Genomic DNA, 16,006 nt, shown 5'->3' with positions numbered 1-16,006 from the left:
TAGAAAGGGTTTATTCTAGAGAGTATGAGTCAGTATGTAGTCTCTGGATTGTTGGTACCACAGAATTACAGTACATGGCGCATGTGTGTTGATAACCATGCAATCAACAAAATCACCGTCAAGTAGAGATTTCCAATTCCATGCTTGGAGGACATGTTGGATGTTCTGGAGGGCTCTAAAGTGTTTTTTAAAATTGATTAATGAGTGGTTACCACCATATTCAGATCAAACCTGAAGATGAGCGGAAAAGAGATTTTAAGAGCAAGAATCGATTATTTGAATGGTTAGTGATGCCGTTTAGATTGTCAAACGCACCGAGCACATTTATGAGGCTTATGAATAAGGTCATGCATCCCTTTATTGGTTTCATTTGTTGTAGTTTATTTTGATGATATTCTGATTTACAGCAAAATCGAGGAACATTTGATACATTTGAAGGAGGTTTTGAAGGTTATGTAAGAGAACAAGCTGTATATTAACCTGAAAAAGTGTACTTTCATTACAAACAAGTTACTTTTCCTGGGTTATGTCGTTAGTGTAGATGGTATCCATGTTGATGAAGATAAGATGCGAGCCATTTGAGAGTGACTTACCCCTAAAACAACCAGTGATGTGAAAATTTTTCATGGCCTTACAACCTTTTACAAGCGTTTTGTAAGACATATCAGTACCCTGATCGCACTAATTATTGAATGCCTGAATCATGAAAAATGTAATTAAGATGACAAGCAAGAGCAAAGCTTTGTCCTCATTAAAGAAAAGTTGAGCACAACACCGGTTCTACCCATTCCTAACTTTGAGAAGATATTCAAGGTCAAATGTGATTGAAGGAAAGTGGGTGTAAGAGCTGTTTTATCTCAAGAGAAGAGACCGGTTGCATTTTTCTTAGAAAAACTCAGTGAAGCACTCCAAAAATAGAGCACTTATGACCAGAAGTTTTATGCAGTGGTTTGAGCCCTGAAACAATGGGAACATTATCTAATGCAGCGGAAGTTTGTGCTTTACACTGACTACCAAACCCTTAAATTTATCAACAACTAGAAGTGTGAACAAGATGCATGTCAGGTGGGCTACTAATCTGCAGAAATTTCCTTTTGTTATTAAACATAAGTCTGGGGTTCTTAACCGTGTAGTAGATTCGACGATCAACCTTGCTTGTTATTTTGGCTCAAGAAGTTATGGGTTTTGAATTTCTGAAGAAACTTTATGAGACTAATGAGGATTTTATGAAATTTAGGCTAAGTGTGTTTGCAATGAGTCGATAACAGATTATCATGTTAATTGGGGGTATTTATTTAAGGGCAATTGTGCAACCCTATTTCTTCTTTAAGGGAGAAACTGATTCGAGACTTGCATGAAGGTGGATTGAATAGCCATCTGGATTGTGATAAAACCATTGCTAGTATGGAAGAACATTATTTTTTGCCACACTTGAAGTGAGATGTCAGCACTATTGTGCGGAAGTGCTACAATTGTCAAGTATCTAAAGACCAATCCTAACACACTAGTCTTTATATGCCTCTCCCTGTCTCTGATGATATTTGGCAAGACTTGCCTATGGATTTTGTTCTAAGACTCTCTCGTACACAATGAAGAGTCGATTATGTTTTTATTGTGGTTGACAGGTTTTCAAGATAGTGCACTTTATTGCTTGCAAGAAGACTGTAGACGCTTCTAACATAGCCAAATTATTTTTCAGGGAGGTTGTACGGTTGCATAGTGTTCCCAAATCTATTACGTCAGACCGTGACATCAAATTCCTTAGCCACTTTTGGATCACTTTGCGGAGGATGTTTGGTACGGACTTGCATCGTAGTAACATCGCTCATCCCCAGACATATGGTCAAACTGAGGTTACCAATAGAACCCTCAGTAACATGATTAGGAGCATTTGCGGAGATAGGTCGAAGCAATGGGACTTTGCATTGCCACATGTGGAGTTCTCCTACAACAGTGTTGTCCATGCTTCCACAGGAAAATCACCCTTTGTCGTTGTTTACAATTTGGTGCCTAGGCATGTGGTTGACCTTTTTAAATTTTCAAGAGCCTAGAAGACTAGTGTAGTTGTTGAAAATATGACTGAACAGGTTAGACTATGAGGAAGAAGTGAAGGAAAAGCTAGAGAGGACCAATACTAGATTCAATACCGCCGATGACAAGCGCCGCCGAGTGAAGTTGTTCCAAGAATGAGACTCTGTGATGGTTTACCTGAGGAGAGAACGTTTTCCTAGTACATATAGCAAATTGAAACCTCGAAAGTATGACCCCTACAAAGTTCTGAAGAAGATAAACGACAATGCCTATGTCGTGGATCTTCCTCCTTCCATAGGCATATCAAGCACTTTCAATGTCGTGGATCTACATGAGTTCCATAATTATGAGTCAATTTATCCTGATGATAAGGGTTTAGATCTTTGGAAATGGAAGAGACTTATGTAGAACATATGGTGGAAGCAATCGAACAAGAGCTGGAGAGACGTGCACGCATGGGTAAATAGAGCAAACTGCAGATTTGGTCTCCGAGCTCATAATCGGGCCCATGACCCATCGATTCGAAGATAACAGTATCACAAGTAAAACTCATGACTTTTCCATAATGTATGAGATTTTTCGGGCATCCGGGATCGTTTAACAACACGAAATCCAATTTAAACATATTTTACTCATGACTAGGATTATATTTTGTTATTCCAATTTATCAATAAACATTGAGGTTTCTTCGTATCTTCTTGATGAATTTCGAAATTGCATGTTTTAAACTAAAATTTAGCTAATCAATTATCACGTTGCATCACATAAACTCCATTCCTAAGTGGTGGGAGCCGGTCTTCATCGAAATGAATAATTGAACATGTATCAAAAAGTGACCCATTTTGATAATTTGATATATGTTGTAAATAATATTGGTGAAGCCCACATAAAGAGAAATGATGGAAGAAAAATGATGGTGTTGAGTATGGTAGTCAAAAGAAGAAATGATGGTGTTAGAAGTGGGATGATTAGTCAAAAGATGAAATTATAATGTTGGGGAGAAATCATTATGTCTCCATTAGAAGCCTTTTACTTTGCCTATAAATAGGCTTGCTCATTCACTTGTGAGACACACCAAAATGAAGAGAAGAATGAGTGAGGAAAGAAAGAAAGGAAGAGAAGGAAGAAAGAGGGTGAGTGAGTTGAGAGGAAAGAGAGCAAGAGAGAAATTCTCCAAGAGAGAAAATTGAGTGAGCCATACTTATTGTAAACACTAAAGTTGTAGCCCTATTATTTTACATAGTGAAAAAGTTACTACTGCTGCTCTCCGGGGACGTAGGCATAGCCGAACCTCGTTAAATACTGTGTCTCATCTACTTTACGTGCAGCTCAATATTCGCACATATCCCAGTTATTTTACAACACGTTATCAGCACGAGAAGCTCTCAGGTATAATTTTTGTGCTGCACTATTATTTATACTACTAACCATTGTATAATATATATATATATATATGAAAAGTTGATGGTAATATAATATGCTATATTTATTCACTTTTCTATTACTAACCACTAACAAAAATGGACCCTTGGTAATACTAAACATATTATCAGTGGGAGACCATTACTAATACTAACATTTTTCTTATTTTATTCGGTGGTGGTTTTAACCCCATATTTATTTTATTTACTGTATGGTGTAGGTTTATTACCCATACAACAATATTTATTTAAAAGGGTGGTGCGGGTTTATCGTCCACGCCTTTACTTTTATTTAAATGTATGGAGCAGAATTAGTGCCCATACAAGCACGTTTACTTTATCGCAAATTTACTTTTACTTAAAGTATGATGAGGAATTAACCCTCATACTTTATGAATTTACTTTACCGCACATTTAATTTTATTTAAGATATGGTGCGGAATTAACGTCCATATAGCAAGTAATTTATTTTATCGCACATTTACTTTTACTTAAAGTATGATGAGGAATTAACCCTCATACTTTATGAATTTACTTTACCGCACATTTACTTTTACTTAAAGTATGATGAGGAATTAACCTTCATACTTTATGAATTTACTTTACCGCACATTTACTTTTATTTAACGTATGGTGCGGGTTTATCGTCCATACAAGCAATTCATTTACCAATAATTTAATTTACAAGCAATTTATTTTATGGATTAATTGTGTGGTATGATGAGTTTTTTTTACAAGGATACAGATCAGAACCAGAAGTTTCTTGATCCTCATCATACAACTACATCAGGACTTGAAGATCCTTGATGATGATATTGATATGAGAGCTGGCAGTCTCTCCAGTACTATATTTGTAAACATGTGATCAGACTTGAGGGTCCTTGATTCTTGATATGTAAATAAGGACCTGGGGTTCCTTAAATGATGTAACAGTATTATATTGGTTAATAGTGCCGTACACATGGATAATAACTGTACTGGCAAATGTACTGTACACATGAATAGATACGTATTCATGACTTGATGAATAGTACCGGATATATGAATAGTGACGTATACATAAATATTAACCATTTTGGGTAAATCATCACTATTCAAAAAGGGAACCTGTAGTTCCTTAAACTCATGGATGAGCAATTAAATGAGATGCCAGAAGTTCCTCAAGATATGGACAATTATGTAAGGGCTTGAAGTCCAGAAATATGTACAGAAAATTGTAAAAATATCCATACCATGAGAATATGTGATTTTGGCTTGAGGTTCAAAATCTAACAGTGTTGAGAACCTGAAGTTCCAACAATTAAATGGACAACCCTTGAGGTATTATTGCAAATTGTGGTACGCCACATATTTCTTTGACATAAGAGAATGATGAATTTAATAAAGTTCGATTTTGTTATAATCGACACCTCAAGGAAGAAATATATTTTGTGAATTCCGGTTGTTAAGAATACACCGTGAAATGGATAATATCAATATAAACCTCAAATGATGAATTGAGGCTCCCCACATATTTTGATATATCTGGGCCGGAAGCACATGGATTCAAATATTTGAGAAATCCCGAATTTGAGATTGTGGGTATATAGTAGTTAATGCTTTTCACTACTATATTACGATATTATCGTAACTTTTACTCAATTCATATTTCATGTCCATTTGAAAAGGGTGAATAAATTCTGAGGTTTGTGTTTAGCCCAGGCCAAAAGTTCCATACGTTGAAATATGAAATTTGGGAGAGTCGATGTGGTTATTTGAACCTATAAGGCACAAGGTTCCAAACCGTCATTTGAAAAGACGTAAAAACCACAGGTACAAGTTTAAGAATGTGCGCAATTATTATTACAGGAACATACAACAGATAGATTTTTTCCACCTACAATGAAGGTGCAGGCCCTGTAAAATCTATAAAATTACATTATGTTCTGGAAGCATCTGAAGAAAGAGGACGACGCCTCTTAAACTTAGCCATGAGCCTCTCGTGGTCTCCCAAAATTCTTTCATTGGAGACCTGCAGCATGTCTAGCCTTCTCAGTGTATCAACAGAGTACGAACTCACCAGTTTCAACAAGGCATTATTCTCTCCTTTAAGTTTCTCAACCTCCTGTTGAGACTCATGAAGCATTCTTTGGAGAGACGAATTTTCAGTTGTTAGCCTCTCAACCTCGTTTGCTCTAGCACGCAAACGATCAGCCATGTTAGAAACAGAAGCAACACTCTGAATGCTAAAAGCCATTGAGTCATCAATAGCCTCTTCCTCAGACCTCCCTGCTAACAGCATTTCATCCATTGGAGTAATGAAATTCCTAGCTACTATGACAGCAGTAGCATCATTCATCATCACAGAATCATTAACTGTGAGATGACGATTTTGGGATACAAAGGATGGACGCCAAACTTTGGCGTCACTGGTTGTTGTGGGAGTATCATTTAAATTGAAATAATTTGGGCAGGAAGAAGAGGAAGCCATTTTTAAGAAGGTTTCGAAGAAAGTCTTAAGAAAACTAAAGTTTCAGAAAATGAAGGAAGTTAAGTTGAAACGCAGTTGCTCCAATCAAGTTTTGCAAAGGCAATATCTATAGGAGGAAATATGGCTACAGTTTTTCAGGATCCCAATATCTTTTCGGATCCCCATATTCTCTTTTTCTTTTCCAGATTCCAAAACTTCACGTGGCCTCCATTAATGTTTGTCGGCACTTTCGGCGTTTTCAAAGTATTATTTTCGTCAAAAGCCGATCTTGCTTTGCGGATTTCACGGAGCTATTTTTTTCAAAAGCACCCCGAGAATCTCGTAATTTTCCTATGGTTAATTTGAAATTCACCGATTCTACCTATTCCTCTTATTTGTGTATAAATGTGTTACTAACGAAATTTTCTTTGCAGAAGACATCCAGTTTTCTCCATACCTAGTGATGCGATATCTACTTATTTTTCTTATCAGTGAGCACTCAATATGCCCGAGAAGCAAGACTATCTCTGATCATCCATTCAAGAAGCGAGACTATCCCTGATCACGTTTTCGCCACATCCGGGAACTGTGAAGGCAACCTTATGCTCTAATCTCCGGAAGTTCTTCTAGACTAGAAGAAATGAGAGCTTGTTGTTTGCTCCCACCAGCTTCCTTCCTTGATTGCTGAGCTTGTTGTCTGCTCCCACCAGCTTCCTTCCCTGATTGCTTACCTTCTCTTGCAATCAATATCACAATTTTTTTTTTTGCATTTTTTCTCTTTTTGTAACTCTCTGTTCATAAGGGATTTTATTTCTTTAGAATGAACATCTGAAGAAAGAATCCATGAAGTGATCCTAACTCTGAGGGTTATTTATTTTTGACAGAGAAAAGAATTGTGATTTTGCTCTTGCAGGATATAACTAGATCATTAAGCGCTACATTTACTGGGCCGATACGAGCTTGAATGATACTTGAGAAAAGTTTCTCCCACCTAAGGATGTAAGCAATATTTGTGTTATTATATGCTTATATACTTATTTGATATTTTATCTTGAAAGGTAACCAAATGGGGAGATAAGTCTGTTCCAAAAGAATGGCTTGTATGTATCCATGAATTATTAATGCAAATTTTACAGATTGCAAGTTGGATACATTGATAATACACTGCACAGATTAAAGTCCCATAAGAACAGAATATGGGTATAGCAGTGATCAATATGATGCACGCCTGTTGCGTAGCAAATGATGTGGATTGAAGTCCCGAAAGGACAATCCTTTAACATGTCAATATTGATATTGTGCACGCCTAATGCGTAGCAAATTATATGGGTTAAAGTCCCATAAATTAATTGACATGTATGTATTAATCTGTGGCATGCCTGCAGCATGACAGATATATGGGTTCTAAATGTTCCAACTCCCTAAATGGAGATTTTCCACGCCCTATGTAAAATAACGCTCCATTGGAGGTTATAATCCACATTCTCACATAATAAAAGCCCCCTTAAGTGGCTTGAGTACCCAAGAGCAAAGAAATGCTTATAATTGATGCATGCACGTGCAAATGAGAATGATGGGATCATGAATTGATGAATGACAATTTTTGGTTTTGGAGTAGCTACTCAAATCATCAATGGGCTGTGTTGATTGGAACCACGTTCAATTATTAAATGTCGACAATATCATTGGCCAAAATGGAATGAGGTAATTCCATTATAGATGAGAATGAACGTGAAAGAACAAACCCACAGTACGAACCCCAAAAGATGTTAATATTGAAAGTTATACTTGGGTGTTCGGAATAAAAGGGAATATACCTACTTTGTATGACACAATATTTTTGGCATAAATAAGGAACGTTGGATTTTCTCCATATTTATAGATTCAATTGTGCCCCTTTATTGCACATTTACGGAGACCAACATATTATCTTTAAGGGGTATTAAATGCACAGAGCATATTGCCAGAAGCGATTCCCTAAAGATGTATAAATAGCTGGATTAAAGCTATATAATGTGTCATAAAATTTAATCCCTTTAAACAAAATCCTTGAAAGGATTGAAATTGCATGAAGCAAGTCCCTGAAGGACATGTGCCTGAAGCACAAAATCTGTACTCAATACTAATGTGCATAAATTGTCTCAGTGAGTACATAGATTATAATGTGTTTGCAACACATTAAAGCCTCTGAAGAGTTCAAGAAATATTTGTCTCGACTTAAGGATCGAGCATTATGCCAACGAGATTCTTGCTTATACTAAGAAAGTATTGAAGCATTTTTATGAGGATTATCCGTTGGACACTTTAATGATTTTCCGGAAGTATATTGGACCGGACATCATATTTTCCAGATAGGGCTCAACTCCATCACCATCATTTTGGGATGATGTGAGGTATATTTGATGATATCTCCGCATAACACCATGTACGGGCATATTCTTTCAAGTGAACTTACAAATAGCCCAAGTTTTGTTAGAAACGCGGACTCTGAAAATTTCTATGATTTACATAGAGATAGCTCACTGGAAATATATTTACTTACTCAACTACGAGAATTATTAATGGCTATATCGTCCACTCACTCCAAAAGATTTTCGCTCCAAAAGATAATCATGAAGATATCAGGGGGAGATATTCATCAGGGGGAGCATCCAGAACTATGCTGCACTGATTACTGTAATCTTCTTCATTCCATCAGTTTTCTACCTCATTGGGTTTTCTCCAAGCAAATCTTTAATGATGAAACCGACATGTCATTTGTGGTCTCCAAGGGAGAGTGTTGTAAATAATATTGGTGAAGCCCACATAAAGAGAAATGATGGAAGAAAAATGATGGTGTTGAGTATGGTAGTCAAAAGAAGAAATGATGGTGTTAGAAGTGGGATGATTAGTCAAAAGATGAAATTATAATGTTGGGGAGAAATCATTATGTCTCCATTAGAAGCCTTTTACTTTGCCTATAAATAGGCTTGCTCATTCACTTGTAAGACACACCAAAATGAAGAGAAGAATGAGTGAGGAAAGAAAGAAAGGAAGAGAAGGAAGAAAGAGGGTGAGTGAGTTGAGAGGAAAGAGAGCAAGAGAGAAATTCTCCAAGAGAGAAAATTGAGTGAGCCATACTTATTGTAAACACTAAAGTTGTAGCCCTATTATTTTACATAGTGGAAAAGTTACTACTGCTGCTCTCCGGGGACGTAGGCATAGCCGAACCTCGTTAAATACTGTGTCTCATCTACTTTACGTGCAGCTCAATATTCGCACATATCCCAGTTATTTTACAACAATATATGGTTCTTCCTCCTTTTTTTTACTTCTTTTTTAACAAAAGATTACTTGTTGACAAGTCGAGGGCAAGGCCCAAGGGATATGACCCACTAAGGTCATTAGATGTATATGTAGGATTAGTAATTCATATCCACCGTTGACCCCAAAAAAAAATAGGAAATTTATATCCGCCAGTCATTTGAAGGCACAGCTTCCTTTCCCCTTCACTTACAGGTTGTAAGATGGATCGATTGACTGTTTGGATGGTCCTTAACTTGTTATGAGTACGTCGTTTTCACAAATAATGCCGCCAACCCGCACACCAATCACCTGCCTGAGAAGATAAACCGTCTACTCAGGTGATGGGTATACTTGTTGGGTTTGATAAAAACTCATCGAGTTCTTACATACATAATAATATCATAGGATAGGAGGGCAAAATAGAAATCGGATAGCTCGGAAAATTAATTTAATGAATTTAATAAACTATAAGACAATTGTTGTGAGTTTACAGCTACCTCTAGAAAGATAGTGACGAGCAATGAATGTAGCAATAGAACACCAACGGCTGGCTGAAGAAGAAGAAGAAGCCTGTTCTTATGTCACGAAAAGATTACAAAACGTGCACGTTTCACGTTGCACAATTTCTCTGGAATTATCTCAAAATGGTATCTCTTGGTTTTTTCTTCTAACAGAAGGAAGAAAGCAAGTAATATGCAAGAAGGGGAAAGAAAACCTCATCTGAAGGAGAACTGAATCTCTTCCAGAGTTCTCCCTTTCGTCTCGGGAACCCAAATGGTTACAAATACGACAGTGAAAGCACTCACAAGCATGTAAATGGTGAAGGTTCCTGTTGAAAGTGGAAGCTGCCCATTAGCCCCAAATAATAACAAGAGGAAGAAAAAAACCACTAAATAATACAACCAAGGATAAAACAACATCATCGAATAAGTGGTTGCTCGACCCAATTATAAGGCAAAGTTTCTAATGCGTGTGTGTGTATGAGAGAGAGAGAGACAGAGAGAGAGGCACACCTCCGCTGCTCCATTCCAACAGCAAGTTTGCAGTCATCGTGACCACCCAGGATATGAACCAGTTGGCAAGTGTTGCTATGCTTCCAGCAAGGCCTTTAATATTAATTGGAAGAATCTGCATTACCAAATTCACATTTTATTGGATGATCCAAAAAAGATATGTATATATATATATATATATATATATTCTGCAGCAAGTTATTAGATCAAAATTTTGTACTCAATGCAAGACACTAAACACTACACCTGACAAGAAATTCTAAAATCAAATGTTTTTTGGGATGGTCAGTAGCCAAAGAATAAGGTATGCACAGATGCATGATGACAAATTTATGAGTGAAAGTCTTATCCTTTCTTTTTTCTTTCTTGGTTAAATTCAAAATTGCATAGCTACTTAAAAAAGTATTTGGTGAAGGAATTTTGTGTTGGCCAGAATATTATGCTAAAGTTGATAGTATGTGACTTCATAATGCTAAGTTTTCAAGCACATAGAGGTAACCAGGCAGAAGCTTTGATTGCAGAAAATTCATCTTCAGTAATATAATGAATATTTGCAATGGAGAAATCTTGGCATACAACGGATTCATCTGCTTCTCCAAGTAGAGTTTGAAGACAAAACTTATAATATAGGAAAACAAATGTGCACTAGTACACGTCGTACACGAACAAAGGGCACGTTGCAAACATTGCAGGTGAATGAACTTGCAGGTATTGAAATTTGAAAACATAAGGGTTATATTGCATATGAGTCTCTAGCAGACCTGCCAAGGGCAAGCAATTACCGTATCAAAAGACTATATTATTGACATACCTCGGACATTATAATCCATGGAATAGCTCCTACACCCAGAGAGAAGAAAATTACCATGGCCTGAAAGAATAGTGTAAGACAAAGGAATTATTAGTAGAAAAGGCCAAAAATGAATATGAGAGAACCATTGTTCTTTGAATTGTGATACTAAAAACATTAACATACCACAACTCCAACCACTGTTATGATGCCCAATATGCTAAACAAATTTGAATCAGTTGCTACCAAATCCTGCGATCAGTGGAATTTCTTTTTTGAGAATATACACAAAACAAGCAAATACCCATAACATTTTTCTAGAAAACACGAAAGCTTTAATACCTTTAGAAAGAATGCTACTGCAACGATTAGGAGGCTAACTGTCATTCCAGCAGAAGAGATCTACGAGGAATTGTATAAAATTTATTCATTTCTTCTAGTCCAAATGGATAATAAATTAATGACTCAACAGTGACAAAAAAATAATAATAATTCAATCTCACAATAAGCAGAAGCCGACGGCCTGATTTGTCCACCAACCAAGTAGTCACCCCGGTGGCTATGACCTAAATGCATACAGATACTTGTTATGTTTACAACTTGAGAATATTGGGTGAGAGAAGAAACCAATTTTGAAGATTTTCTTGATGTACCTGAACAGCACCAAGGCCACATGTGGCTACATTACTTGATGAAATCCCTATTCAAAAACTAAAACTAATAAGAGTCATTTCAAATGAACAGAAAACCGACTTAAGTCTGTTTTCCTCTATAACATACATGTAATGCCTATCTGTGTCCTACATGTACAATAAAAAGGAAGTACATTTACACACTTCTTGGCGGTCAAAGGAAACAGGGAACAAAGAATATGACACTGTTCCTATGTTCTGTGCAGCATCCCAACTCAATTCTTTCAGATAAGATGGGAAACCTTACCGGCAGTTGCGAAAATGGTACTGGAATAGAATAGAACACCGTTAATTCCACTTAGCTGTTGAAGAACAAGTAAACCAATTCCAATCTGCAACACAAAAGTTAGTGAAATCAGTCAGGTTTTGACATATGCATCTTTGAGATGAAAACATAGCCAATTAGAGAACCAACTCTTCTGGACTATAATTAATACCATTAAAGGAAGCCAATATCTTTTTTGTTTGAGTTCTGCAAACCGAATTGTTGTTCTTCTGGTTGTTGATGCTACAGATCTCTGCCCAATATATATAAAGGAAATTATTTATATAGGTGAATTTCCAAGAGTGAAATGGTAATAGCATAATTTAAAGGTCTTTGGCAGGAAACTGTGGTTTTGTACCTTGATCTCATTCACTTCAACCGAAATATCAGTATCGAATCCCCGGAGAACTTGCAAAGAGGCTTCGAAATCCTCGGTCATACCCATTTTTGCCTGTTGGATGTTGAAACCAAAAAAGAAAAAACTGTGATATCATATCTAGCACTCTAACTGTGATTGAGAGGAAAACCTACTTTGGTGACTTACCAGCCATCGAGGAGATTCTGGAATGAAAAAGAGCCCGGGTATCAATATCGTACAAGGCAATATTCCTGAAAAGTAATAATTTGTACCATCAATATAAAAATGTTTACCAGAAATGAAATCTGCTGCTATTACAAATAATAGTACTTGTCTTTTCTTCTGAGTATATAGAAGAAGCTTTCTAGAATTAAAACCAATAACACAAACCGCTCCATGAATACCAAACATTTGCCATGACAGTACTGCAAAAATTTACTGTTTGGGTTGACAATGTAAGAAGCAATGAAACCAAGTGTAAAGTGTTCCCTCAAAGATCATACAAGACTTCATTTATGTAATAAAATTTCTAATTGCCATTAGCAAGAAAGCAAATTTGTAATGTGTAATTCTTTCAAGTAAATCGAGTTTAGGAAAATCCTACATCCATGACAGATACAACTTCTATGGATATAAGATAGAAATGTGTCATCAATCTAATATGGAGAAATATAATAGCCAGAATATTTTCCAACAAGTGATGTGGACACTACAATGAATTTCAAGAAGATTACCCAGAACTGCAAGTATCCTCCACTGAACTAAAAGTCCAAGCAGATAAGCCAGCATTATCCCAATGGTTACAGAGAGCTACAGAACAAGGATTAAAGTTTAAATAATCTGATTACAGATATATGTTAGTAACTACTAACAGAAACTCATGGTAAAAATAAGCTACTAAACAAGGCCAACCTGATTGACTGAACCCAAAGCACCTCTTAAGTTTTGAGGTGCTATCTCAGCTATATATACAGGCACCTAGCAATGATCAACCAAGTCAGTACTCTCACAGTTACTCACCCCACATAATTCCAACATAGAAAGACATCACTGAAACAACTCAACGCTACCGTGTACGAGATTATTCCCACGCCAAATCCTTCCAACAGTCTTCCCATGTAGAGAAAAGAAGAATCCTACAAAAAGAATTAAAGTTGATGTAAGACAGCATATTCCTGACTGCATTCTGTTCATGTCTAGATTCCTATAAACCGGTACAGTCATGAAAACTCACTTTGGCAAATGATATAGCAAGCCAGCCGATAACATTAGGAATGGCAGCTATCATTAAAGACTGCAATTAATAAAACCCAGTATTAGAATTAAACAAAAGAACGTTAGTCAAAGATGCTACGCTTAATAAGGAATAGAATTAGTGATCAAATCCTACCCCTTTGCGACCAATATACTCAGCAATCTGACCGCTGGCTATAGCTCCTACCATGGCACCCACATTTGATAAAGAACCAAAAATAGAATACTGACCAGATGATAATAGTTAGAAACTAAAACCAATCAAACAAACAAACCCAGTATGCAAATACACATTTAAAAATAAAAAATAAAAATAAAAACTGAGATTCAAACCTCTGACACTGTGAGTCCAAGATCCTTGATTATTGCTGATTGGGTCGGAGAAGAATATCCAGACTGCAGGAACGAAAAATGTGATTCGTAAACAGATATGAATAGAGGAAAAGTATAATCAAGCTCAATCTTCTCATTTCTTGAGCTCTCTGCAATCAAAAAGCCAGCTCAGGCTCTCTAATTGCGAAAAAAACAATTTGAAGAAGAAGAAGAAGAAGAGCGAGCTATGCTTACGGTGAAGCCGAATTGGATAGGACCCAAAGCGACAATCATAACACAAGCCACCACAGAAATGGAGCTATCTCGAATGACCTGGGACGAGCCCATCATACTGGATTGCCTGGAACCCATGCGGTACCAGCTCCCAGTGTGCAGGAAGGGCTTCCTGAGATCTCTTCCCTCTTCATTGTCGTCCCTGAAACTCATTGTGGCCTCTGCGATCAGAGAAACAGAGAAACAGATAAAGTTCACTGCGTGCAAAACGCCCCACAGAGAAGAGAAGACGGAAAATAAAATGGAGCCTATACGCCTACTCTATGATTGTTGTCTCCAATCGTCCGTTTATCGTGTCCTGCACTGCTGGCCTATAAGTCCAGCTCCGCACCTTGCCGTTACCAACAGATTCGTGCTGTAACTGTGCAACCGAGCTCACCTTCTGCCACGTCGGCAACACATATTATAATTCGTGTTTATAGTTTATGCGCGGTCTTATCTTATGATTGTCTATCTGTAACTTTTTTTTTTCCTTTTTTTTTTTAATGAAGTCTATCTGCAACTTTCACCAATGAGTTTTATTGTTTTATTTTCTTTTTTTCAATACAAGCGATAGTTTAAATTTTAAATTAATTTAATTTATATAGAGAATGACTCGAATTTGAATCTATTATCCTGACTAATTGACCTAACTTAAATCTATCTTTTCAATTGTTTTAAGTAGGCGTCATTTATATAGTCTTATGCTATTTAAGAAGGATTATGATTTTTATGTATAAATATTAGGTTTTTATATGCTAATTAAATGAATATGTTGTAAGTTACTAGTTGTGTGTGGTTGTAGGTAGGCTCGTGGGTCTCGTTAGCCACTATCATCATTTGTCCTCTAAGTTTGGACAATTTGTACATGGTGGTAGAATGGTAATAAGTGATAAGTAGTATCGTTCTTTTTTTTCAAAAAAACTTACCTATAATGAGAATAACATTGTTTTGCTATATTTGGTTAGCTAATAACATAATGACACATAAATTTTTTTTTCTACGTATTATTACATTATTGACTGAAAATATCTCATTGCATGAGAGTTCTCTTCTCCTCTCCTCCTTCTCTATCTCTAGTATTGTGATTGTGGACAATTCTTCTTCAATAATTATTTAGGCTCTTGTTTGTACCAGCTTTCAGTTCCTTTTGCTTTATTGACCACCTACCTACCAATTGGTCCAATTCAATCAAAACGGAACGACACACAACCCACGTGATTTTGCACGGTTTTAGATTATCTACTAATTTCAACCTAATTGTTGTTTGCTTTTATCAGAAATCTCAACCTAATTCATTCACACATCCAACTTTTAACTTATTGACATATAATACATCTACTCTAAAAAGATGCCTGCTGCTATCCCTTAAAAAAAACAAAAAAGCAGTTGTATATATATATATCAGTCTACCTAACAGTCCTTAATCAGTTTTAGACGCAAACACCATTTGTTCAGAATCGCAATCACAAGTCTTATTGAAAACTTTGAACTTTGAACTATGTCTCGTTGTCCACCGAGATCAATCAGTCGGTATCTTTTCTTTCTTTTTCTTTTTGTTATGAATAAAAGATAGAATGATGAATTTTTCACATCTTAGGATTTAGTGTTATTAATAGTATAATCATTTATTATAGGTTGCAATTTATTTAATTAGGCTTCCAATATGTAACTTTTTATTTTTTTGAACGAACTCCAATATGGAACTTAAAACCATTAAAAAGACAAATTTGGGTTAGGCGATTTGGTGTAACCATGATGAATTGAACCCATCTTGGGTTGGGTAAGCGATGATCTAACAATTGGGAGAGGCCCAGACCGATAGAAATACAAGTTCAAATTCATCAGGCAAACTTTGGGTTT

General features: G+C 36.3%; 1 protein-coding gene across 2 annotated transcripts; it reads right to left on the bottom strand.

The window, feature by feature from the left end:
* LOC18789718 (sugar transporter ERD6-like 6) lies at window positions 9,618-14,554 on the bottom strand. 2 transcript variants are annotated; one of them, XM_007222366.2, is made up of 19 exons: window positions 14,425-14,554; window positions 14,126-14,325; window positions 13,892-13,954; window positions 13,695-13,784; window positions 13,539-13,598; window positions 13,375-13,440; window positions 13,217-13,282; window positions 13,039-13,114; window positions 12,491-12,555; window positions 12,305-12,397; window positions 12,119-12,199; window positions 11,929-12,013; window positions 11,643-11,689; window positions 11,493-11,555; window positions 11,332-11,391; window positions 11,176-11,241; window positions 11,011-11,070; window positions 10,200-10,314; window positions 9,618-10,015 (listed from the first exon to the last, which is right to left on the bottom strand). In XM_007222366.2, the coding sequence occupies exons 2-19, from the start codon at window positions 14,315-14,317 to the stop codon at window positions 9,903-9,905; spliced, it is 1,461 nt and encodes a 486-aa protein (XP_007222428.1). In that variant the 5' UTR covers window positions 14,318-14,325; window positions 14,425-14,554; the 3' UTR covers window positions 9,618-9,902. The 2 variants fall into 2 exon arrangements, with proteins under 2 accessions (XP_007222428.1, XP_007222429.1); XM_007222367.2 differs by having other exon boundaries at window positions 14,419-14,538.

This window comes from Prunus persica, chromosome G1, assembly GCF_000346465.2.
Source record: "Prunus persica cultivar Lovell chromosome G1, Prunus_persica_NCBIv2, whole genome shotgun sequence".
In the NCBI taxonomy this organism is placed as follows: domain Eukaryota; kingdom Viridiplantae; phylum Streptophyta; class Magnoliopsida; order Rosales; family Rosaceae; genus Prunus; species Prunus persica.
The sequence above is the reverse complement of the archived record's forward strand: the minus strand, read 5'-3'. Positions and strand labels throughout refer to the sequence as shown.